The sequence below is a fragment of the Pangasianodon hypophthalmus genome, chromosome 26 (assembly GCF_027358585.1).
Source record: "Pangasianodon hypophthalmus isolate fPanHyp1 chromosome 26, fPanHyp1.pri, whole genome shotgun sequence".
Lineage (NCBI taxonomy): Eukaryota > Metazoa > Chordata > Actinopteri > Siluriformes > Pangasiidae > Pangasianodon > Pangasianodon hypophthalmus.
This window is the reverse complement of record NC_069735.1, coordinates 11,295,375-11,320,488: the sequence shown is the minus strand read 5'-3', so window position 1 is coordinate 11,320,488 and position 25,114 is coordinate 11,295,375. Positions and strand designations below refer to the sequence as shown.

The 25,114-nt window shown below is 37.7% G+C and overlaps 1 protein-coding gene across 3 annotated transcripts in view; it reads right to left on the bottom strand.

Moving 5' to 3' along the window:
- The window catches only part of grin2bb (glutamate receptor, ionotropic, N-methyl D-aspartate 2B, genome duplicate b), a 112,883-nt gene that overhangs the window by 21,289 nt on the left and 66,480 nt on the right, over positions 1–25,114 (bottom strand). For all 3 annotated transcript variants that reach the window (XM_053229977.1, XM_053229976.1, XM_026932273.3), the window contains 7 exons: positions 24,604–24,874; positions 24,251–24,443; positions 10,190–10,304; positions 9,230–9,438; positions 7,924–8,095; positions 5,489–5,642; positions 2,772–2,897 (listed from right to left, as the gene is read on the bottom strand). In XM_053229977.1, coding sequence (XP_053085952.1) covers positions 2,772–2,897; positions 5,489–5,642; positions 7,924–8,095; positions 9,230–9,438; positions 10,190–10,304; positions 24,251–24,443; positions 24,604–24,874 — 1,240 coding nt within the window. The remainder of the gene's footprint in view (positions 1–2,771; positions 2,898–5,488; positions 5,643–7,923; positions 8,096–9,229; positions 9,439–10,189; positions 10,305–24,250; positions 24,444–24,603; positions 24,875–25,114) is intronic.

Below are 25,114 nucleotides of genomic sequence, written 5' to 3'. Positions count from 1 at the left end.
TGAGCAGCGGAAAGAGAGAAACAAGACCATACATATGAAGAAAAGCGAGAAAGAGAGAGAGAGAGAGATGTAAAAGATGGTGAGCAAGAAAGCAGAGATTAAGGGGAATAACTTAAAAAAAAAAGGACAGAAGAAAGAGTAGATGTAGATGGATGCAAGCATAAGCATATTCAGAAGGAGCTGAAACAGTAATTTGAGGTGAAAAAGGCATAATGCTCTCAGATGGCTAGACAGAGAGACACAGAGGGACTCTACAGTGTGTTATAGTTATGGAAAATTAGAATAGCTTTTAAGCTCCAGCACAGTACAACAGGCTTATGTAATGGGGACATGTCATTAAACATGGGCCTGGGGGCGAGAGGAGAAATCAGTAGTCTCTGTATTCTCTTGGCTCCCAGCGATTACCTGCACACAGCACAATACAGCACTGTCTGGTTTGGTTTCACCATATATCTATTCAGCTAAGTCTGATTTGATTATAGTGAGTTATTCTGTCTGGCAAGATTTTATTCTTAATGCTGTGGTCCCTAAAATTCCACTGGAACCAAAACATTAGAGAGGTAATAGTGTTGCTATCTGGATATGCGGTTTAAATACAAAGCAGGTAGATGATTTATGTAGGGAGGGCTGCCAACTAAATGTAAATGTGTGACGTCTTTGGATTTTTTTATTTATTTATTTATTTTGAACAGCATAGAGACTTAGGGGGCTGCAGCCTATGACCCAAAGTGGGTGTGGTCTAAATCAGAATTTTATTTATTTATTTATTTTTGAATGAAATCTAAACTTTAACACTATTCCTCCAGTAACGCTGGAAAACCCAGATGTAGAAGCACTACATTTCTGTGTACCTGCTCATCATATCTTCTAATGAATTTATTAATGAAATAATGAATTTGCATGACTTTTTTGTTGTGTCCAGTGGAATCCCTTTCTGATGCACACCACTAGTCACAACCAGATGCCTTGTGGACCTTTCTAATGCCTTGTGTTCCTCCTATAGGTATCTGTATTTATATCTGTTTAGAACGCATTCTCTTGTTATTGAGAATGATGTATTTGTATTCAGGTACATCCCTACATAACTTTAACATCGAATGAATTAAAACCATGAATTAAAACATTTTTGCAGTGTTACATGAAGTGCTGAAATTGGAAAGTATTTGCAAGGGGAATGCTGGATGGAGGTAGGTTGAAACTTAATATATAGTTATGCTCAATGGCATTTAGCTTAAATCACAGTTTCTTTTGTTACAGTAGTTTTGTATTGCTACACTGTCCACTTTCACTAGCAGTAGCTGCATTTCATTAGTGTTAGTTTTTAATTAATGTACTTGCTTTAGCGAAATGTCATTAAATTGCATTATTATGGAAATATCCAAATTCAAATTAATTCAAACTTCAAATTTGATCCTTGCTCTTACAGTGCTTCAAAAACCCTACTTTTTTTTTTTTTTTTTTTTTTCCAAACTTCAGTTCAGTGGTCAAACTGGAAATGTACTTCAGAGGGTGAGATGATGGAAAAGGGTTGGTTCAGATTAACCCCGTTAAACATTATAGCTATATAACTATATAACTTATTTTTTTAGCTAACCCAGTCTTACAGAACTTATCTGCAGCACCTTCTACACACTGAAAATCAACGTTCTAGCACAAGCATTTGGTGCATAGAAACATATCAAACTTTCGTGCAAATAGTTTGTATTTCACATTCTGCACCAATCTAATGTAACCACGCTAACTTCTACAATTATTTGATTTACCAGGCTTATGAAATTTCTCCTCGCCTCTGCAAACACAATTGGGATTGCAAGTCGCATGGTAAAGTGGTAATGGTAACATGGGTATATTTAACATGCGGAAAGTCTCTGTATTCTCAGTAGCCTAAAGAATTTACAGTGTAGTAAATACCCATGTTACCGTACCACATTACCATGTGACTTGCAATCCCAATTGTGTTTGCAGACAAGAGGAGAAATTTCATAAGCCCAGTAAGTCTAATCCTATGTCTTGAATGCTAAGCTCCATATATTTAAAAAAAAAAAGAGGAAAAATGATTTATTACATACTGATCGGTGGGCTTGCTTAAATTTCATTGGTGAAGAACAGAGTATTCCGGTGAAAGTTTGAAACTTTAATATACAGTATATGCTTGTGCCAGAATGTTGATATTCAGCCTACAGAAGGAGATGCAGACAAGTTGCATGCAACCACAACTTATTTTTCTGAGACTTTTCTGTTTTTAGCACATGCTAAAATAAAGAAAAAGCTTTTAAAGCTATCAGGTTATACTGTGAATAATTTTGTTTATGCACACTATTATACTGTTTATATGCATTAGGACAATGCAACTATATCAGAATTTATTTTATTACAATTAATCATCTTTAACCTTCATGAAATCCAGCTGGTAATGTTGCTCGCATTTTTTTTTGTTTGTTTGTTTGTTCTTGTTTTTTACATATTAGCTTTTTGGCCATATTGAATACATCCATGGCAACATGATGCACAGCTCCACCCCCACACCTCTCCCTTTCCAAAATGAGCTCTGATTATGTGCTAAATTAAAATCTATATTTAATTTTATAGAGAAAGCTCTTAGCCCACTGTGATGATCAATATAATGGGAAGAAACATGCATTACTTGCATGGACATGGACATTTTTCTTGCATGGAAAGATTGCTTTAGACATCCTGGCTATAATGTGTCAGGGTGTTTAATAAGTGTTCTCCCACCATGTACACATAAGCGTGTGTCAGAGCATGCGTACCTCGTCCATCTGCCAGACAGCGGTTATAGCCAACCGGGCTGAAGTACTCAAAGACAAAGACGGCCACGGCAGATACGATCAGCAGCATCACAAACATCATCACCCACACATCAGCACTGAACGGCTCTGAGACAGAGAGAGAGAGAGAGAGAAAATGGAGACAGATATATAAGTTCTGACCCAGTATTACAGCTCCTCAGAGAGGCAGATGTCTTTTCTCTTCAAGCTATCAGAAACATCAAGATACCAAGATGCTTATTCGTCTGAGAAAACACTTGGAATCTTCAAGATAAAACAAGGACAGACAGATTTTACCACTAGACAAAGCCTAAAATGTTTGAAAATGTGAAATTATAGATTTATTACAGGTCTAAAAATGTTTAAACTTTACAGCACATTTAATAAGAAAAAGATTTAAAAAAAAGAAAAAAGAAAAATACATCTAAAATAATTCAAAGCATTTTAAAATAAAATGAAACTAAATACCAAAAGAGTGGAAATACTTTAAGTTGAATGTTGAAAGATAGGTTTCAATTCAAATGAGGTTTATAAAACAATGAAGTGAAACTAAATCCAGAAAAGGACTACAAAGAAGTATGTTAAAGAGAAACAACAATATATGTCTACACAACCCTGTTAAAACTGCAGGTTTATGATGTAAAAAAATGAAACTGAAATAAATCATGTCAGATCTTTTTTCCACCTTTAATGTGATATAGCACCCAACAAAATTCAAGTGAAAAACTAATAGAAACACTGTAGGGAAAAGAAAAAAAAAAAACTTACAATAAGCTGCTTGCTTAAGTCTGCACACCCTTGTATAATGGAGCATGTGAGTGTGCTGAGAATAAATCAATCACAGGCTGCCAAGAGATTTACGGCAACATTAAAGGAGATATATCTAAATATCTGACAAGTACTGGTCACTTCCTGCATGTAACAGCAATCTCTTGCATTCTTCACATGTCTGTGCTATGGGGTAGGAGCAAAAAAAAAAAAAAAAATCTAAGCCAATCAAAATCACGTGGCAAATTATGTTATGGTCTGATGAGACCAAGGTAGAACTGGACATAATTCTAAAAGATAAATTTGGTGCAAAAACAAGACAGCTTATCACCCAAAGAACACCATACCTACAGTGAAGCATGGTGGTGGCAGCATCACATTATGGGGCTGCGTCTCTTTAGCTGGGACTGGGGCTCTAGTGAAGTTAGAGGGAAGCATGGATAGCTCAAAGTACCAATCGATTTGGGAATAAACCCTGCAGGCCTCTGTTAGACAGCTGAAGATAAAGACCCAAAGCACAAATCCAACTCAGAAGAAGAAATTGACATTTCTGGAATGACCCACTCAGAGTGCAGATCTAAATTCTATCAGAAACCTGTGGAATGACTTGCAGAGGGCTGTGCACAGGAGATCCCCTTCCAATTTGATAGATTTGGAGCATTTTTTTGCAAGGAGGAGTGGACTAAAATTGCTAAATCAAGATGTGCTAAGTTGGTAAACTCTTACCCAAAAACACTGAGCGCTGTATTACAAGCAAAAGGTGCTTTAACAGAGTATTAGTCAAGGGGTTTGCACGCTTGTGCGACCAGGTTATTGTTTAAGATTATGTTTTTTTATTTTTGTCCTTAAAATGTTTCTATTTGTTTTTCACTTGAATGTTGTTGGTTACTATTTCACATTAAATGTGGAAAAAGCATGATTTATCTTGATTTTATTTTTCACATCACAAAAACCCTGCAAGTGTAACAGGGGTGTGTATACTTTTTATATCCACTGTATGTAGTTTCAGCAAAGCAGTAGAGTCAGTTACAGGGATGGCTTGACAACACCTTACAGACAGCAGAGGGCTCTAAAAATGACAAACTGGTCTTTTAAACATTTAACTTTTACTTGCATGTGGTCACAAAAAAGTTCAGACTAACAAATAAGACCTCAAAAAATTAGATCCAAAATATTAGCCAAATTATTATAACATTTCTTATCTTGATGATCTCATATTATTCCATATGAACTGAACTGGTGCTGTACTTATTATAATTTTATCAATAATTAAAAAAAAAGGGTATGTCTGAAGATTTTCTATTATCTCAGTCGATCTTGATTCACCTGACCTTTCCTACAACAGACAGATTGAGGGTCTTGTAAATGAAGTGTGCTTGTTGAGACATCAGAATAAGTGATCTTATCTGGAATACCACTTCACTGGCTTATCGAGTGTTTATCACTGGAAGCGAGAGCGTGGAAGAAAGTAGGCTCTTTATTAATACCTGTGGGTGGCCTGTTCAGTAGATATGTTATATTTTAAGTCACACAGATTTTATGAATGTGCAAATTAGAAAATTACCCATGTCCACTCCCCTTGTCGTGGAACAGAGTGTAATAACAGAATGCATTTGCATACTTGGCTCTTATATTGTAATTATGCAATAATGCTTTTTCAGTACTACACTATTAGAAATAAAGGGTTTTAACTTCTTACAGGAGCACTTGAAACACTCATCGAAAGGAAAACACTCTGTCGTAGGCTTCCTCTAGAATGTCAAATCAAATAGCATAACTCAGATTTTCTTTAAATTTGCTGTAACAAATTTCTAACTACAGGATTTCATAATAAAAACAGATTTTATAAAGATTTGTGTGACTTTCATGTTTCACATTTTCTAGTTGCCCAATGAGAACATATGCATGTGTGTGTATGCTTTATTCCACACCTAGAAATGCAGAAGGAGACACGGTGCCATTGCTACGTGAGACCATGACACTAATGCCCGTCTCTATGAAGGGGACGGAGAAGTCAATGACCTCTGACCTCTCTTCGTTGATGGTCAGAGAGCCCACTGCCATGTGAGCGTTCTTAAACACCACCTACAGTGCGGGAGAGAACAAAGAGATTGTCATGTATATATAAAACGTTTAGAGAAATCTGACACAGTTTTAAGATACATGAACAAACCATCTGACAAAAAGTATAAAAGAAACACAGGGCAGAAAGAGAACAAATAAAACAAAATATACAAAGGAAAAATTAGATGAAATACAGACAAAAATGATTGAAAGTAAAGGAGTAATTAGGTCACTACAGTGGGTCACAGTATGTAGAAATTGTCACACCCTTGTTTTTTTTTCTCGACCTTCTTCTCTATACGCTTTTTTCCCTTCCCTAGACCCCTCTTCAGCTCAGGTATATTTAGCTTTAAATATCAGAGGCCTTGGGCTACACAGGAAAATAGGATGCAACACACTGAATTAATAGGGTGAATGTATGCTACAGAGATACTGCCCTGCCTCTCTTTGCCTTATCTTAACTAACACACTTTCTCTTTATCTCTCTGCTGCCATTCTTATTCCCATTAACTTAACTGATTTTATCTTCCTCATGAAATATGTGTGTTTGTGTAAAAAAGTATTATAAAAATCTTCAGCCGTCATGTACAGTTATTAAGCAGCGAGCCGTTCAGCCGAAAGCAGCAGCCTGCCCAAACATTGTGACTGATGTGACGATAATTAATATGACTCTAAATGAAAAGGAGTTCGACAAATGTGCCACAATCATATAAACGACTGCGACTGAGATCTGCAACAGATATTATTTCTAATCTGAATTAAAATACCAGCTGGACTTTGGCTTGGGCTGTCTCTCTCTATCTCTCTCTTCTCTCTATCCGTCTCACTGTCGTACTGTCTCTGTGCCGTTGACTCACTCTCTCTTTTCACCACACTCTTTTTCTTGCACTTTCACGACTGCTAAGTGACACATTACCAGCCTGAAAAACAATCACTTCATGTTCTATCAAAATTGCATGCCAGCCAGAATAATTACCAATAAATTAATAGCAAAGGAGGTAAATAAAAAAAAGGAATGATACCTTCTGCAGTTAAGTAAATCAATCTTCTAACACACATGTATTATATTAGATGATTAATTACTTAACCTCGAGGTTTAGGTGTTAAGGGGTCAAAATGTTAATCTACTTTAAAAAGATTCTTATACATATTTTGTGTCTCCTTGAAGAAAGTCAGCACCCTGCGCCCTCCTTGACTTCCAACAACCGCATCAGTTTGTGCATCACAGCAATGCAAATTCTCCTTCGATGAAACACAGCGTGCATGCTGATCACCTCATTTCAAATTAAATTATTCTGATAGGCATCTTGATGCGAATATTGGCTCACATGCATGAGCAATTCCAATATCACCTGAAGCAACGGCAGATTCTACACAACACCAGGCATTTCATAATGGAGTGTCTCGCTGTACTAGTGCTGATGAGCTCAATAGGCATCAGACGAAATGTGCTTATTCAGTGAACAGACTGCACATTTTTTGAATCGATGACTTTATCGGGTCTTTCAATAATCGTGGGGAAGAAAGAAGAGTCGAGAAAAGAGCCTAAGCAGAAGGTGGACTGGAGAAGTGGACCTATTGTGTGGAATAAATCTAAAATGACATTTTAAAATCAAATATGTAATACACTCTTTTACTCCCTACAGAAACAGAACATGTCATACCAACCATTCTCCAGTTTAAAGGTACAGTCTGCAATTTTAGCAAAAGTTTAGCTGAAGCCAAATTAATGCAGCCCTCCAAAGCCACGCCTCAAGGCACTCCATCCAGCACCATAAAGCATTCTTCAGTTAATTTCTCTTTAGGACCTCGTCAAGGTTCTAGGTAGAATCTTATAACAGACGGTTTCCCTTTAAAGATTCCAAGTAAAAAGCTAGAACCATTAGCCATACCAAAAACCACTGCGGAACCATTATTTCTTAGATGTATAATGTCTGAATAGTGCCAGAGGCGGAGCTTTCTGAATTGACAGGAAACATGATTGACTGCCTCTTGGTCCTGATTGGTTGGATCCTGGGGGTCCACATAATTAGTTTTTTCTCCTGTTTCCAGACCCTGGAGTGTTACAGAAACTGGAGTTTCACCTCTCAGCAGATTTTATTAACAGCAGCTAGAACATGACAAAAACTTCTCCAAAACATGATGAACATTATGTTTTCTTCAAAATCGCTGACCACTACTTTAATATTTCATTAACGTGTCTAGACGTAAATCCCTCTCCATAGCCTATGCTGCAAGAAGTTTCTAGAACTATTTAACACAGAGTAATGTGTTCTGGCTTGTATTTGAAAAGCAGCCATACCTCGCCCACCATGCCGTTCCATGTGCCATTGATCTTCTTGCCATGTTTCCCGTTGGTCACTAGGTAGAGGTCGTAGGTGAACTTCACAGATTTAGCGATCTTTTTGAGGATGTCTATGCAGAAGCCCTTGCAACAGCGCTTGATATAGATCCCTGAATCTCCTGTTTGGTTTCTGAAAAATAAAAGAAGGATCATGTAAGCTGGCAGATAGGGGAAAGGGGAAATATCCATGAGACAAAAGATGTTTTGAGATATTAACAATGAATAACAAAACAAAAAACTAAAACAGCATAAACGTTGCGATGATATTACTTTCCTCTATTCCTTCGAGGTCCAGATTTTGTGGTCATTATACCAGAGTACATTTGTCTCTAAAGCGTTCTCTCTCTCTTTTATTATGCTCTAATGGCAGTCTTTTCTCATAACGATCAGCATGCTGATATTCTGTTTAAGCACCTTTCTACCCCTGTTAATGAGTTTTAACCCTCAACCAGTGTTCTTACATAGGCTACTGAGACACATGATGTGGCACATGGCCTCAAGATTTTTGAGACACTTCTTGTTGACACTTGGGGAAAATATGACAATGTGCTACAGTTGTTGTGAGAATTTCGTCAAACTATGGTATCATCAGGAATTTGAGTTTCATATAAAAGAGAGGTTTAGACCAATTATAGAGGTTGCCTGTCAACAACCAGTGGTTATGCGTTATTAGATCTTGTCAAAGTAGCAAACTGGGTGTTTTGCGACATTGTATTTTTGACATGTTGCCCCACCTAATTGCCGTATTAACAATAATAACAACAATAATTTGCCTGTTTTTGCTTCACATCTCAAATTTTGGAACACTTTTTTTTTGACCAGGTACTTTATAACACAGCTCATAAGAAACGTTGTAGGACTTGTGTAAAGCATATGCCAAAACTCATAAGGTGACATTGCTATATTTGACATGAAGAACAGAGCCCTAAATTATAATTATTAGTTTCTGAGTTTCTATAAAATTTTTATCCTGATACTTCAGGTTTTTACTAAAAGCAGATTTTCTGTGAAGTTTCTATTGCATTCCTATTCATTAATCTGACATACGGCTTCGTATAGCGGGAGTTGGAAAGGTACACATAGTGTTTATTGGAATGAGCTTTAAAACAGCTTTATGTCATTTATCATAAAGGGTTTATGTGGGTGTGTTTTGCTCAAAAAAGCACTAGCAGTAAAGTCTGTACAGACTATTGCCTTTTAATTAAACCCCCACAACATGTCAAAACCTGCATTCAGTAGTGGACTACATTGACAGGCTGCTTACTGGGCTTTGAGCTGTTTTCTGCAGGGAACCGTGTTCCTCATGCAGGTGCCACTGAGGGGGTCCACATCCTCCACGATGACAAACGGGGCCTCCTCCAGTGTGACGATAGACAGGTGGTCATCATCCCTTTCTTCTGCATCTGAATAGAGCTCAAAGCGTGGCCACACATGGTACTTCATGGTCAGCGAGCCATTCTCCCACTTACCCACCTGGGAAGCAAGGGGATGAGAGAAGAAGAAGGAAAGTGGTTAGAGAGAGATTAAGGACAAGTGGGGAAGAGGGAGATAAGAGAGTCAGAAAGGTCAGGGGTGGATTAATGTGAGTATGGCTGAATAATGGGAAGTTGAAAGATAGAAAGAGGGCTGTGTAGGCTGATTATGGCATTATGATGTCAGGTGGTCTGATGTTTTTCCATAGGTGTGTTAATCCACAGTCACACCGACTGATTGACTGGAAGTAATTTATTTAGAATGAGACTTTGCAATTTCAGGATACAGCAGATGAAGCAACAATTAGCAACGCAACACAAAATTGGGCAGTATGAACAAAGCAACACATTTCTTTGTTGTAAAGTTTAACTTTAATTAAACGATAAGTGAAGAGATTTAGCTGCTACCAATGGGAGTAGATGTCTTCAGCCTTTAAGTCTAAAAATAGGTGGCAAACCGTGTTTTCAGCTTATTCAAAATTTTATTTTTAGTTGGAATACATCTGAATTCTGGTCAAATGGGCGGCTTACTGTATGCTTTATAGCTAGCTTCTGTGGATATCGCACTAGCCTGGTGCTACCGGTAAGATCATGGCAACCAACAGTAAAATAAAGATGGGAACACTCATAACAACCAGTGTAGCAATGCGAGGCAAAATATCACTGCCGGTGTAAGTGGGGTTAGAGGACTCTCTAGAGACTCAGATAAAGAGGACGAGAGGAGAAAGAAAGTATAGAAAATAAATACTCACCCTGTCCCACTGTCTCTCCTTATCCAGCAAAATAATAACCAGCTTGGGGTGCATCTGGTAGCCATCCTCACTGAAGGAGAGATTGCGGCCCTCAAATGTCACATTCATGAGGTATCTGAGGATACAACATCAGATCACATGTAATAAAATTCACAGAGATAATAAACCATATCAACTGGGCTTTGATGATCCTTAACCAGTTACCATATATATATTATATATATATATATATATATATATATATATATATATATATATATATATATATATATATATATATATATATATATGTGTGTGTGTGTGTGTGTGTGTGTGTGTGTGTTGATTTATCTTAACAACATGAAACATGAAACACTGAAGCAGTAATACAGTGATGTTATACTACAGGTGTGTCACTCAGATCCTTGCAAAAGCAGAGAGTCTGATTCAGGAGGTCTTGACAGATACGGAACTGCTGACCCGCTGCTCACGTAATGTTCAGTTCCCTTCAAGTAGCAAAGCCAGAAGGAAAGGCATGACATCGCTCAGTGCAAACAGCACAAATGTCATCCCAACAGGGAAATGGTCTATAATGAATAAGAACAATAAGCGCCTTGACTACAGATAAAGGTGATGGTCTGTGGTAATAGATTTGTTTTTTTTTCCCAGCCCTTCTATAAAAAGGTCTTGCGGAGGATATGCGTCATTTCTGCCCTGAAATGAACTAGATAATACTCCACTATGAAGACTAGAGATAGAGACAGCCATATTAGAGTGAATTTGTGGAACATAATCATTCCTCCTTTTCTCTGTGTGGTTGTACAGTTTGTGACAAGCAACCACTGACCCACTTTTGACAGTGCCAGTGAATCAGTCTGTTGTCAGGTGTGTGTATGTGTGGGCTGTGCTGTTATGTGAGCACCCAACCATCATCAGGGTGTTGTTATTGTTGTGTATGTTGTAACAGTCAGTTTATTTGCTATGCCTTTAAGATGCTCCTGCTTAATATGCACACCATATGTTATATCTCTCTCTCTATTGTCAGAGTTGTGTTGATCCCATTTGATAAATGACACTGGATATGCTTATGCTTTAACTTTTATTTCTTAGCTCTCTGGTAATAAAGTTTTGCTGTGAAATTGACATTGTATACTGTTGTCATTGATATTGCTTACACTGCTATTAAAGTGAATCTCTATCTCAATATGTTGTTCTACTGAGCTACTTTAAAATCTCTTTTGCATGGTTCTTATAGTTGTCGAGGTGTTACCGTACAGACAGATCCCCCATTTCAGTTATTGAAGAAAGCTATAAATTAGATTATTGTTGCCTCATCTAGGAATAACATTTGTCCATGCTGAAACTGCCACACACACTGACTTACACACTGATTTGACAGAGACACAGACTGACTGACGGGACTGCCACAGGTTATTGAGGCACATGTGCAATTTCTGCCGGAATGCCTATTATTCTCTTTATTTACAGTATTCCTGAATGCTGTGACAGAATCAGGGGACTGGGCTCCATTACTCCTATTGCTTCATACACACACAAATGCACACACACACACCGCTCCATTAGCCGCTTCTCTTTCACATGCTCCTGCTTTGCCTGATCAAACCCAGCTATCTGCACCTGAACCATGCAATCTGTGCCCTTGCATCAATTCCTCCCCAGTCTAGCCACCTGTGAACACAGATGATGGTAAAAAAAAACCTGAGGGATGGTTTTAGTGAAGCAATATTTACAAACCCTTGTTAGCTGTAACTGATTCCCAGGTTCTACTTGAGATGCTTTGCTTCCTATGCTCTTTAAAAACTTTTAGTTAGAACCTTAAGGACTTTTTCAGTTACATTTTAATGCGTAGCTATTAGTGATATGTTTATGGCTATAAAGAACACATATCAGTTTGAAGTGGTTATGTCTTGTTTTGCATGTTACCTTCTTCACAATGTTTGTAAAAATTTCCTTTTCTTGTTTAGTGGCCTTCAAGTGATTAATTTACATAAATATATGCGATTGCCCACAACAGAGGATCTGCTACAGAAGCTGAATTGGTTTACGTTTGAAAAACTAGAGATAGTAGACAATGTTCCGTGCATATTTTCACCATGGAAAAGTTTTGTAATCACTCTACCAACAATTATTCATGGTATTCTTGACCATCTTGAGATACCCAAAGACCCCATCTCCACCTTTATATCACACATCTTGAGTGGGTTCAATAAGCTAAGGAGAGGCCAAAGCAGCTATCAGCACAGGATAAAAAAATGTCCAGTTGAAACCTACTGCTCTTAATGCTACCCAGCTTTATCTCAAACCTGTTCTGAATGCAATGCTGTTCTCTATATATGTCTGTAAACTGAAACTTAAGCTACTGAGCTCACTCTTCCAAAGCCTGCTACACAAACCTCCAGTCAAGAGGAGAAAAAAGCAATGAAGGATGACAAAGCTGATAGATTCATACTGTATGATAGGCAGAATGAAAAAGGGAAGGACGTTCCGCACAGACAATCCTTCCTTCTTATACTATGCATCGTTCATTCAAGCAAGCCTGTTTGGAGATCATATACTGTATGTCATCAAATCTGATTGAAAAAGAGGTTATTGAGGAACAACTACAAATAAATGGTCCAGGTTAAATAAGCCACTTGTAAGAACACAAGGAGCTCCAGTTGGCGCTGTGAAAATTCTGGTGGGGAGCAAGATTTTATGTTGACTTGCTGTTAAAAATTCATATCTCCTTTCTTGTGTTGCTGGAGGGATGTTCTTCACTACCATAGACCTGGCTCACGGCTATTGGCAGGGGGCTGTGAAGAAGTTGTCATGACCCAAGACAGCCTTTTCATCTCTATCTAGTTTGTTCCAGTTCCATGTGCTACTCTTTGGGATGAACAATGCATGCACAACTTTTATAAGTTCCCACATGATGTGAAGCAAATATGACCATTTATGGCTTAGATAAGTTGCTACCATTGTTTCAAACAAGAGGCTTGGTATTTGAGACTGTGTACCATTTAGCTGAGATGACTGAATGCAGTTACTGTTTTCATACATACTGATGCTTATAAAACAGATCTTGAGCAACTAGTCACTCCATTGTTCCGTGATTACACAATATACGACATATATAATTATGCAAAAAAATACAAAAAGGAAGACAACCTTGCTAAGTACTATAATCACTACAGCATTTTCTCAGTTCCACAATGATGTTCCTACTATAATTCAGGACTTATGTCATGACCATTCTTTTTCTGTCTTCTTTTATGACCTTTCTTCTGCTCAAAATGGTTTTGTTCTGGTTGCCAGTTCACAAATCCAAGCCGAGAGATGTCTGCTGAACCTGTGTGATCAAAGAGCTTGGATATACATTTGTGGCTGTTCTTCAATGGGTACTTCTTAAAGTGGGATGAATAAAAAGTTGTGAGGAATTCCAATGGCCATCTTATAGCTAGTATGTTCTTAGTGAAGACTTTACATGGTTAGGAGAATCTACTCAGTTCACCCCAGTAAGGTCACCATTTGTTAGTGTTGTTTTTGAACAAGTGCTCTCTGCCCATGGATCTAAGCACAGGCTTATAAAAAGCATACCATACAGCGATAAACACCACAAAGACTGTGAATAACACTCTTAATCCACGATTATGTCAGAGACAGACATACTGTTTGAGACAAGTACCCTTTATGAAAATGCAACATGATGAATGCCACTTAGCCTGATCACACGCCTATTTATGATGATAATGATGAGCCTGTTACACCACACCCTGAGAACCTGAGAGTTTTACTCCAGGAAGCACATTATCAAGTGGGAAAGCAAGCAGAGTTAGATGTCAGTCACAACAACTCAAAGTACTATTATAATCAGATAAAGTGTTATATTTCCTAACAAACTGATGACCTGATTAGAAAGACATAATTAGTATGGCAAAGATTGTCCATATAAATTAACCTGTACATTATCTCACAGAAGTTTTCAGATGTGAGTCACTCGCTAACAATACTGGGGACTGCATAGAACAATCCAGCTGGGTGTAGCTAGATACCAGCTGCCAAAAACATGGGCTGAGCTTGTAAGTGCTGGTGGATGTAAACAGTCTACTAGCTCTACCTTGACTTGGCCAAGACAGTCAACCCTCACTTACCACCTTAGCCTGTGGTTTGGCAGCTGGTAACTGGATTTTTCAGCAGGAAAATCAGTGACACTAATGCAAGCAGCAATGAATTCTGACTCTGTCATACGCTTCATTAATCTGACAAATTCTTAGAAGGACTCAAAAAGCCATCACTATAAGGCCAGGCAGTGGGTCTAAGTTTATTAGGTTCCACCTGGTCAAGAATTAGTTGTACCAGCTTACACCATTTCTATTTTAGAGTTTCTCTGAAGCATTCCCTGCAGAGCTCTGACAGCTTTTCAACCACATACGGAGGTCTCATAAGAATGAGTCTGTTCCTAAGTTGTGCACAGCTGGAGACAGCCTTTGTACTTATAGGAAGAATATGTAGTAGTCAAGTAATTTGCTATGCCTTTAGAACATTTCTGTTTAATTAGCATATACAAGGGTTACGTATGACACAAATCTCTGAATTGTCAGGTTGTTTTGATCTTGTTTGATGCATGCCACAGGATATGGCTTAACTTTTATTTCTCTATTAACCCTCCAGAGACATACATATATGAATTGAACATTACTAGGTGTTGGATCTGGCTTCGTAGGTATCTGCCTACTTTGTCGGCTAGGCAATCTTTGTTAACTGTACTCAACTTAGCACCCAGAAGCACCATATATTGCTGGTTAAAAGCATTTCAAATGTGTGTCAACAAGTTTGTGCCAGTGCCAGTGTAAGCTTCTCTGCTATCCTTCATACAACCCCCCCAAACCTGTTCTCGATCCGTAGGCTGCCATCGCCATGACAACACTCAGCCTCAGAAAAACGGCTCACCATGCAAGAAATAACTCCAAATGAGGGGTGGCCACAACATAGACAGAGTGAGAGAAAGTAAGATAGAGCAAATGCATACTGAGTGTGTGACATGCCTTATACATTTACAGTACGTTGCAACAATACAGCCCCATTACTCACACCACAGAGATGCAGCACACAGAAGGAAACAATTAGCCTCAAGAGCTGTAATGCATTGAGGAGTGTGTTAGAATGCAGTACCACACATCTACATTGGGTAACAAGGTCTAGGGCTACCGAGGTAGGGTCCTGTAAGTCAAAGCACTCAGCGCTAGACAAAGACCCTCGAGAATCACCAGTGAGTGTTGACTGCAGTGTGTGTGGGTGTGTGCGCGTATGTGTTATGATTGATACGCATGTATCATGATTTGAGAGAGACAGTGAGAGAGACAGAGAGAGAGAGACTCAGTGGCATATGAAATGTGTTACCATGGTGCCCACAACCACAGTGATTTCCTAGCAATCTGCTGCGTTGCCATGGGAACTATAATCTCACCAGAAAGAGAGAGAGAAAAAGAAAGAGAGAGAGAAAAGAGAGAGAGAGAGAGAGAGAGAGCACATCTTTCTTGCCCAGACTGTTGCCCCCACAACCCTCCATCTGTCCCTCTCTCCCTTCATTTCTCTCTTTCTGTGTTTCTCTCATCCGTCGTTCTCACACTTGTAATAGTGACATTAAACAGGAGTACCCTAATAAATCTCTCTCTACATAAATACAAGCAGATCAATACATGAACATGATAGAAGAGTGTTTGCAGGAATAAGCCTTTGACGCTGCTTTGGGCTGAGGTCTCTTTTAGCGTCTTTAGTGTGATTAGACTTTGGTGTACTAACCATAAAATTACAGTGTTGGCTTTTTTATATTTTATATGAGTGCCAATCTTATAGATGTTCACTACTTGTAGTTGAACAAATTTTTGAACTAAACTAAACTTTAATAGACTGGATTTTCTTCTCTTAAAAACATACAAGAAGCAACACCTATTTTTACTCCTTCAACTAAGCTAATACGTGCTAAAGGCATTTTTTACTAATACCAAAACGAGGCGTTTGGGCTGAGAAGGCATCACTAATCTTGAAGGGTATTAGGATGATGCTGTCATGAGGTCATGTTTTGACATCAGTATGGTGGGACAGCTAATCAGGATTTAGGTACATTTCTTCTCTAATGAGATGTAAAACGTATCAACACTGCTGTAGCACTAGGTGTGTGTATGAGAGTGTATGTGTAGGCTGCTTATGCCTGCCTGGGGAGACAGACTGATGCTCCCACAGCGTCCTCTGACATGCTCTAAACCACTTTCTTTAAAGATACATAAATGAACAAACTCAATAAGACACTTCTGCTTTGGAGTGGGTGGATTAGCTTCTTTAAGCAATGGCTCAAGGCATGATAATTTGGAGACACATGTAAAGACACATGTAAAGTATAAACACAGATATACAGAGCACAATGGTGAGAGCAGAAGTTTGCATCCCCCATGGTCTTTTTGATATAAAATTGATATAGAATTAAATGGTACTGTATCCTGAAACAAGTCAACAATCCAAAATATGAGATAAAATCAGAATTTTTTCCATGACACTCTCGTTTGCAGACATCCTGGCAAGGCGGTTGGAGATCGAATATTACAGCTATGAAAAAAAAAAAAAAAAAAAGGAAAACTGCTCAAAGACATAATGACATAATAGAGGCTAGAGGCAGATATGCAGATATAAAGGCAAACGATAACATCTCATTTTAATATCACATTGACAAAGGGAAATACAACCTGGTATCGAATAAAGACTATAATAAGTATAGTAAAGAATAAAGTATAATTTTGTTTTTATTACTATTAACTTAATTATTTTAACATACACTAATTGACATTTTTCGTTGCTTGTGATAAAGTAACATCTGTGAGGCACACACTGTATTTCAATATATATCAATATCTTCCTATTATAAATTAAAATGTTATGTTTCTTTGATTTAGTCTTAAGCGTATGCAAACCTTTGCACTTGGCTGTGCATGCACATACACACAGAGAAGCTGCATAGACTAGTTGCAAGAGCAAAACAAATACATAACAAAGTACACACTGGGACATACAGACAAACATGCACACACAGAAATGAGGAACACATAAACCCTATTCAATCCTGCCATCCCTCCTTCCCTCTGTGTCATGTTTACATATGACACTGATTTGCCTTCCTCTCCTTGAACAACACTCCACGACAGAATGTTCCAGAAACATAATGAAATTATGAAATGGCAGCACCGTTGTCCCTATTCGTCTTGGAAACAAAGCTTTTAAACTGTGCCGAGGGTCAGTTAGTCGAGTGATTTTCATTTATGACACCTTATTATTCTGTTAGCAAGCCATAATCGTATATACGATATATCATTGTAATTATTTTTACTCTTTATTTCATAGCTTCTGCTTTTCTCTATGCACAAATCCCCAGGTCTCTTTATCATATGGAAGAAATCGCCCACTGGTTTTAATGACTATGTCCTAACATTAAAATAATAACCTTAAAACTGCTCCTGAATGTCATTTGAAACCAATACAAATTCCCAAGATGCTACTATGAATGGCTTACAAACATTACTGCACATGCAATTTGGAAATGTCCCATGTCCTCCTCCCATCTCAACTAGCTAGCTGGCTAGTTACCTGCTAACAAACTATCTCGCATTTCAGTCAGCTAACAAACTAGCTGACTGAAATCCCACTTAGGTGCCACTGAGTGAGATTTGAGTGTGGGACTCTAATATGATAGTAGCAAAACAATGATATTTTTCATCACTAATATTAGCTAAATTAGCTAGCTAACTAGTTGCCTGGTAGTAAACTAGCTGTATTGATTACCAGTAGACAGTGAGGTTTCAATGTCTGAGGTTTGATTTAATTGTCATATACATAGAGATGTATGTAGTAGTATTTGATCCTATCCATGATTTTAATCCTTTCCATGATTGCAAACTGAAAAGGTGTCAGATTGGCCAAAATCAGGTGTGATTAGGCTCTTTATTTGGTTTAGCGAGTAAATTTACACAAATGAACTACTCATATGCACTAAAAAAAAAACAATCATATTTGAACATTTAACACATCCGCAGTATATTTGTCTTTAACTGTCAGTGTGCAAATCTCAAATAGTTTTATTCCTCTTAAACCACAACAATTTTCCAACAATGATTATCATTATTATTATTATTAGTAGTAGTAGTAGTAGTAGTAGTAGTAGTAGTAATAGTATATTAATGAAAGACACATCATGCTTTTAACACTTTTTTTATGTTTATAGTTAGATTTAATGTTGTGGAATGACCACAAGAAAGAAAAGTTACTTCCTGTTTTCACTTCTTTTACAAAAACTATCGAATATACAACATCGAATATAGAAACAGTCGTTCCCTCACCAGCCTCTCTTTTTGTCCTCTTTCTTGACATACATGTAGTTTGGCATGTAACCAAGAAACTTAGAAACGCAAAGCACCCTGTCCTGAATGGCAGAAATGTTACAAAGCTCTGACACTGGAGACTTCTTTCATAAATGTTAAATAAACATCTCCTTACTGAAAGCTTCACAATACTGATGATTCTACATTTTTCTTTTATAAAAACACATAATAAAATCCATTTATTATTAGCTTTAAATTATGTGGAGCATAATGAGCTGTGAATGAGCTGTTACTATAGAAACAATCATTTGAATTAAAGCCAGCACAACTGTCAGATCAATGCTGTTATAGAAAATTCATCAACTTCTTCTGAAAATCATGTAATGCAATATCATATAAAGCAAAGCAATATATTTATGAATTATGCTGCCTTATATTCTAGAATTCTGATTACTCAGTCATCGAACCTGTCTCTGTCTTTGCAACAAAGATTAAGCTGATCCACTGAATCACTATAACAGCTTTATTTGGCAATTAATCAATACTTCCATGTATATTGCAATATAAACAAAAGAGTTAACTAATGATTTCCCATGAAATGCTAATTGATGTTGGTTTCTAAATGCTTAAAGCTTTCTAAATGCTTACGTAAACACTAAAAGCCTGCAATTACGGTGTCTGAAGTTATACTGGAGTTCATTTCTATACTGATGTTTACACAGATGTATCTCCCAATGTGCCAAATTTAGCATTGAATATTTTAGAGGATTTATTTTGGATGGTGAGGAGAGTGGAGGGTGAGGATGAATAGTGCTTTTCGGTTGGGGTGTGTTTAAGTGAAGAGCTCCCACACAAAGCTTGTCTCTGTACCAGTGTCTGCCATGAAAAACTGCTCCTGCAAGACATGGCTGCTTTAATGAGTTTAGAGAGAGAGAGAGAGGCAGCATGAGAGCTAGTGAAAAAAGGAAGAGAATGAAAAGTGAAAAAGGAGAAGATCAAGAGTTGCAACTAATAAGAGAAACATGGAGAGAGAATAAGGTGAGTAAATATATTAAAGGGAGAAGAAATTTCTAGAATGAAAAAAATATATATATCTGTGATGAAAGTTTTCGCTATATTTTAAGCCAAATGACCAGCAAGTCAGATTAAGAGCGATTGGAAGAATTTCTACAGTCTCTAATTAGGCAAAAAGTTTTCATTCTGAATAAATAGACTATGCTTAATGGAATACTATTCACCATATATGAAGCATACAATATGTGCAACTATAATGAAAAAAGTACCCAGTACCAAAAAAAAAACAGAAAACCTGTTTACTCAAAATGTATTTATAATGTAAGTCTAAGGGCAAGTGTTAAATTTCATCAATAAACATTTAACATAAACATATGTGGCTAGAGAATGTGACAACCAGTGCACTCAATCAATAAAGATACAGACATAAGAGAAAGACTTACCAAAACAGTTTTTATCCAATTGAAGCAAATACAGTAAAAATTACGCTTTTCCAAATGTTTTGTAGGATTGATGTGTGATCATGTAAAAATGTACTACCTAGATAATGCAGAACCAAACACTCCAGTCTAAAAAGTCACTCTTTTTTAATTGGACTGGATAATTCACAAGATTGTTCTACGTACATTTTTTTGACACAATTGAACAACTGTCCTTAGACTTCAACTATAAATACATTTCGAGTGTACTGTATGCTTCATATATGGAAAATAGAGATTAGATTGAAAAAGACTGATGTATTCCTTTAAGCCTAGTCTATTTATTCAGCGACCTACACGTTGAATTAAAGCTTTCTGCCTAATTAGAAATTCATGTGTTTGGAGTAAACAGGTTTTCTGTTCTTTTCTCAGCACAGAGAAACATGTCAAAATGTTTGGCTCTGATAATGGCACATATGCTTCAGTTGCAGTAGAAAGAGATTAGATAAGAATATATGGCTGAGTGTTCCTTTAACACACAGCTAGATATGAATGAGCACTGCAAGGAGACATTCCTTTTGTGTCATAATTCAACATATACTACAGATGCAGTACATACAGATTAGACTGATAAATGCTGGAGTATTCATATAAACATAGTGTGAAAGAGGATAGATAGTTATTGGCATGCTTTACATATTAGACATGCCTGCATTTCCAGAAACTGTGGAATACTTGGCAGGATCAAATGTTCTGGTATTTCACTCCTGGATCACAGCAGCAGAGATGGTAAGACCCTCTGCCTGGAAAAGTCTAGCAACTCAAGCTCTTCAGTAGGGATGAGTGAAAATCACACAGCTGCACATTAAAAGCCTCATTCACTCTGTCTGACAAACAATTCAAGCAGCACTAGCTGAAGAACTACAAGGCAAACCCTAACAGTCTGCACTAGTTTTCTATTTTCATTGTACTGTTTTGTTTCCATGCTATTGCTTCCACCTGGTTATTGTGAATATTTATACAATGAATATCGTGCTCTTCTTTAATTGGCTAAAACAATGAGACTGAGCAAAAATGAAGCAAGGAAAAGATAGAGCGTGGCAAGAATGTGGTGTATATTATACACCAAGGAAGAGTGAGACAAGAAAAAAAAGGAAAGGGAATGTATAAAGAGGTCAAGAGCTAAAAAGACAGGGAGAGAAACATGAAAGTGGAATGAGTGGATGAGGGATAGAGAGAAAGATCTGAGAAGAGAAAAAGTCTGATTAAAAAAAGTGAGTGAAGGAGTGAAAGAAAGGCAGTCTGCTGTTCTCTTCTGTCTCTCTAATCCAGCTTCGCCCCGAGCGCTCTATTACCGACACCACGGCAGAACAAATGGTCCTGCTAAAAGTGAGTGCTACAAAGCCTAAATGCTAATTAATAATTAGCAATCAATGCCCCCTCTATGCTCTGTGTCAAGTATCAAAACAACAGAGAGGGAAAGCTGCTCGACTGAAAGGTGGTTCTTCATGTGGCAATTAAAATGTGGGTGTTTGTAAAATTACAAAAGCCAAGATAATAAGCAGACACGTCGCATGCTGTCAAAATGTCAAAAAGTTACTGAGAAAAGAAACAGCCCCCCCCCCCCCCCCCCAATCTATCCTGTCAATGGTTTTTAACTGCCAGACGTATTCAAAATATATCAAAGCAAATGCCTTCCCAAAGCTGACAGTAAAATATAATTGTGATCAGGATAACAACATTACTACTGACTGATTTATGATTCCACAAAAAAGCAATGTAAAGTCTAACTGTTAGCTGTATTATAAAACAAAGCAATAGCTGCCACTAGGTATTAGTAATAATAATAATATTAATATTAGTGTTAGTATTAGTATTAATAACATTATGTGATCATGTTTGTTAGTCTGAAATTTGATGTATGTATCAACTCTCAGGACAGGACTGGACAAAATTGTAAAAATGATTTTCAATCATACAAGCTGCATTTTTAAAATATGTGGCTGCTGAATTCTCAATTCTGGTTGAGTTGAACACTGAGAAAGTAGATCACAAGCTAGAACACTGTAGCCACCCCCATTAAACAGCATTCCTACAGTGATATTCTTCAGTTTTGTAGCTACGTAACTATAATCCCTATACCTTTAAGTGCCTATAAGTTCTGCCTTTTTGTTAAATTTATTATTGAAAAATTTATAGCGGTTACTAAATAGCATGCTTTGAGATGAATGATTAAATACTGAAATTTGAAATAATTAAAAGATTCAAGTTCATTTATCTGTTCCATTTATGACATGTCAGTCACATGGCATTTATAACTATTTATGTCAAACTGCTGTTTATTTTTCAGCACAGGCTTTTCCAGTATTCCTTTTTCTCCTGTTAAATATGTAAAGCAGCTAAAAACTTGTTTCTCCTTCCATAAATGTGTTAACAATCAGATATGAAAATGGAGTCAGTGCAACTATCTATAAGAAATCTTGTTCATTTTATGACTACAGCTGACTGGAAAAGCCATTGTGAATCCTTGTTAGTGCATCATTAAAAGGACAAGCTGCAGGAGTTATAGGTTTTTTCCCCCTCATGTTTTATACTAGGTCAGATCTAGGCCTCAGCGTGGCTATGTAACGACACTGACTCTCATCATAATGGACACTAATCACCGGATTAATCACCAAGTGCGTAGAAAGCCATTGTTAGAAGAGACACCAGGTGTCAGATATGAGTGGGAGATTAACTAATTCAGATTCACAGGTCAGATATATTCAAATACGTGACTCCTCCTGCCCTGCAATTTCAAAAGGAGCAATAGGCGACCTGCAGTAGTCATTTGAACCCCCCGAAGTGCTGTGCATGATACAGAATAATAGACCATGTAACAGTAATAAAAGGAATAGCAGATCCCGTCGAATCCCCGAATGAAATGAAATGCTTCTTTTGTGTGAATGCTGTCACTCCATTATAGCAAAGATTTCTTCCAGCGCTCTGGGTATCTTAAAGTTCGTCTCGCCTAGGTCTTTTTGATTTAACTCATTTTCTTCTTGTGCGCTCTCCTCACAATGTCCCCCGCCTCACCATTAACACAATGGCTCGGTGCTGCAACTCCGCATTCGATTCAGCCAATTCAGTAAATCACAGTCCTGCTGGCTGAAATGTGTTATACTTTTCTCTTTCTTATATGACAACCATTTTAACACGTGGGGTCCTGAAATCACCTCAGACACTTACTAAATACAGCGTCTTCCTACTGAAGAAAACAAGAATCATCCCAAATAGCAGCCAATGGACCTTGTGGTTGTAGTTCTAGTTCATTTTCCACATGAAGGACTACAATGAAACGGGTTGCATCATCAATTCACTGTGTAACAACGCTATTAAAGTTAACATGGAAGGAGGTCCTGGATTAAAATTGTTCCTTTGTCTGATTGTCGGTCTGGTTAATCAGCTGTCAAAGAGAGATTACCGACAATAATTGAAACCAAATAATTTACAAAAAGCCTCAGTGATGATGGATTTTTCCATTTTGTCAGCGATAACAACATGACAAAGGCAGGCCTTGACAAATTAAAATGATTTTAATTTCAACCCATTGTTTGCAAAAACAAAAACAAAACAACAAAAATCAAATAGCATAGTGTTGCTTCTGAGCACCAGTGAACCCGCATAGTGTTGCAATTGGAGCAGGAACCCTGGAGCTGTGAGGTGGCACTGCTACCTGCTGTGCCAACCCTAGCAATGCCAGCCACACCCTCCTTTATCTTTATGCAACTGGAAACTGTAGGATGCAAGTTTTCTGTTATTTTGTGCAGTTGAACAAACACTTAGGTTACTAAGAAGGAAGGAATATACCCACAAACTGATCGACAGTTTAAACAACATCATTTTCCAGGTCACCAATAAACAGGAAATGGATTTCTAGTGCCATTAAATTTTCTGCGCAAGTAAATTAGCTGCCCCTGATAGTGCACTTAGTAAATCACAGCCTTAATATCTCTCTCTCCCTCTATCTCTCTTTCCTTGAATTGACTAAGACAAATTGAGTCCACCTAAGTGCTTCCAAGAGATGTGTGTACATGCGTGTGTGTGTGTGTGTGTGTGTGTGTGTTTGTGGAGGAACACTATGTCCATTCTGTAATCATTATACTGAGTATTAGTCCTTGCTAAAAGGCCAAACAAGACAGGAAGAAAAAAGGACAAACACATCAGTATGACTTTCTTATTAAATCCAAATAATAGGTGTTTGTATGTGTGTGTGTGTGTTTGTGTATGTGAGGGTGACTCACCTCAGAACTTCGTTGGGGTTCCCCCCCTTCGGGCCTTTCTTTTCAGGAGCACCGTGGCAACCTGACTTCAACAGTGTGTGGGGGCCTCTGTCCAGCATCATGGTGGAGGTTGCCATGGCGATGATTGCCACAGCATCACGCACACGCGCCTCCAGTCCATAGTCCCACTCATCATAGGACACCGAGATCAGACCTGAGAGAGATAAAGGAAAAAAGATCATCTCCATTCTTTGGTTTACATTATTCAACATTTAAGCTTTTTTTTTTTTTTATAACATATGGCACTTCTTAGCTCTAAACTTTATTAGCTTTTAATGTAACAAAATTGATCATTTATCACTATTTATTTAGACCTGTAGGAAAGACATTGGGCACGTTGTCGGCATCCCCTGCTACCAGCGATGGTACAATCCAGGTGTAACCGTATCCAGTGAGGCCGACGGAATGCGCCACCTCAAAAATGGTGGTGGCCTCTTCTTTAGTGCAGTAGAGCAGTATAACGGGGCTCTGGAGCTTCTTCAGCTGGTTCTGAATTTTAGAGTCACCGTCGTCTACTGACATATCAAGCAGCAACACCTCCTCCAGTTCCCAGCCCACAAAGCTATTCTCTATGGTACTCCGGATCTGTGGGTGAAAAACATGGCAGAACATCTTCATCAACATCATCAAGGCAAAATAATTATACTTGAGAATGTTTATCATTGATGCATCATTCGTTTATGAAAGACATAAAGCTGAGTTACTGATTTAACCGGATACAGTGGGAATAATGTTTGATTGGCGTCATTCACGAAATGTTTGATGAGTAGAACTGCACCAAGACACAATGATCAGTGAGAGTAAAACCTCAGAGTATTTCTTCTA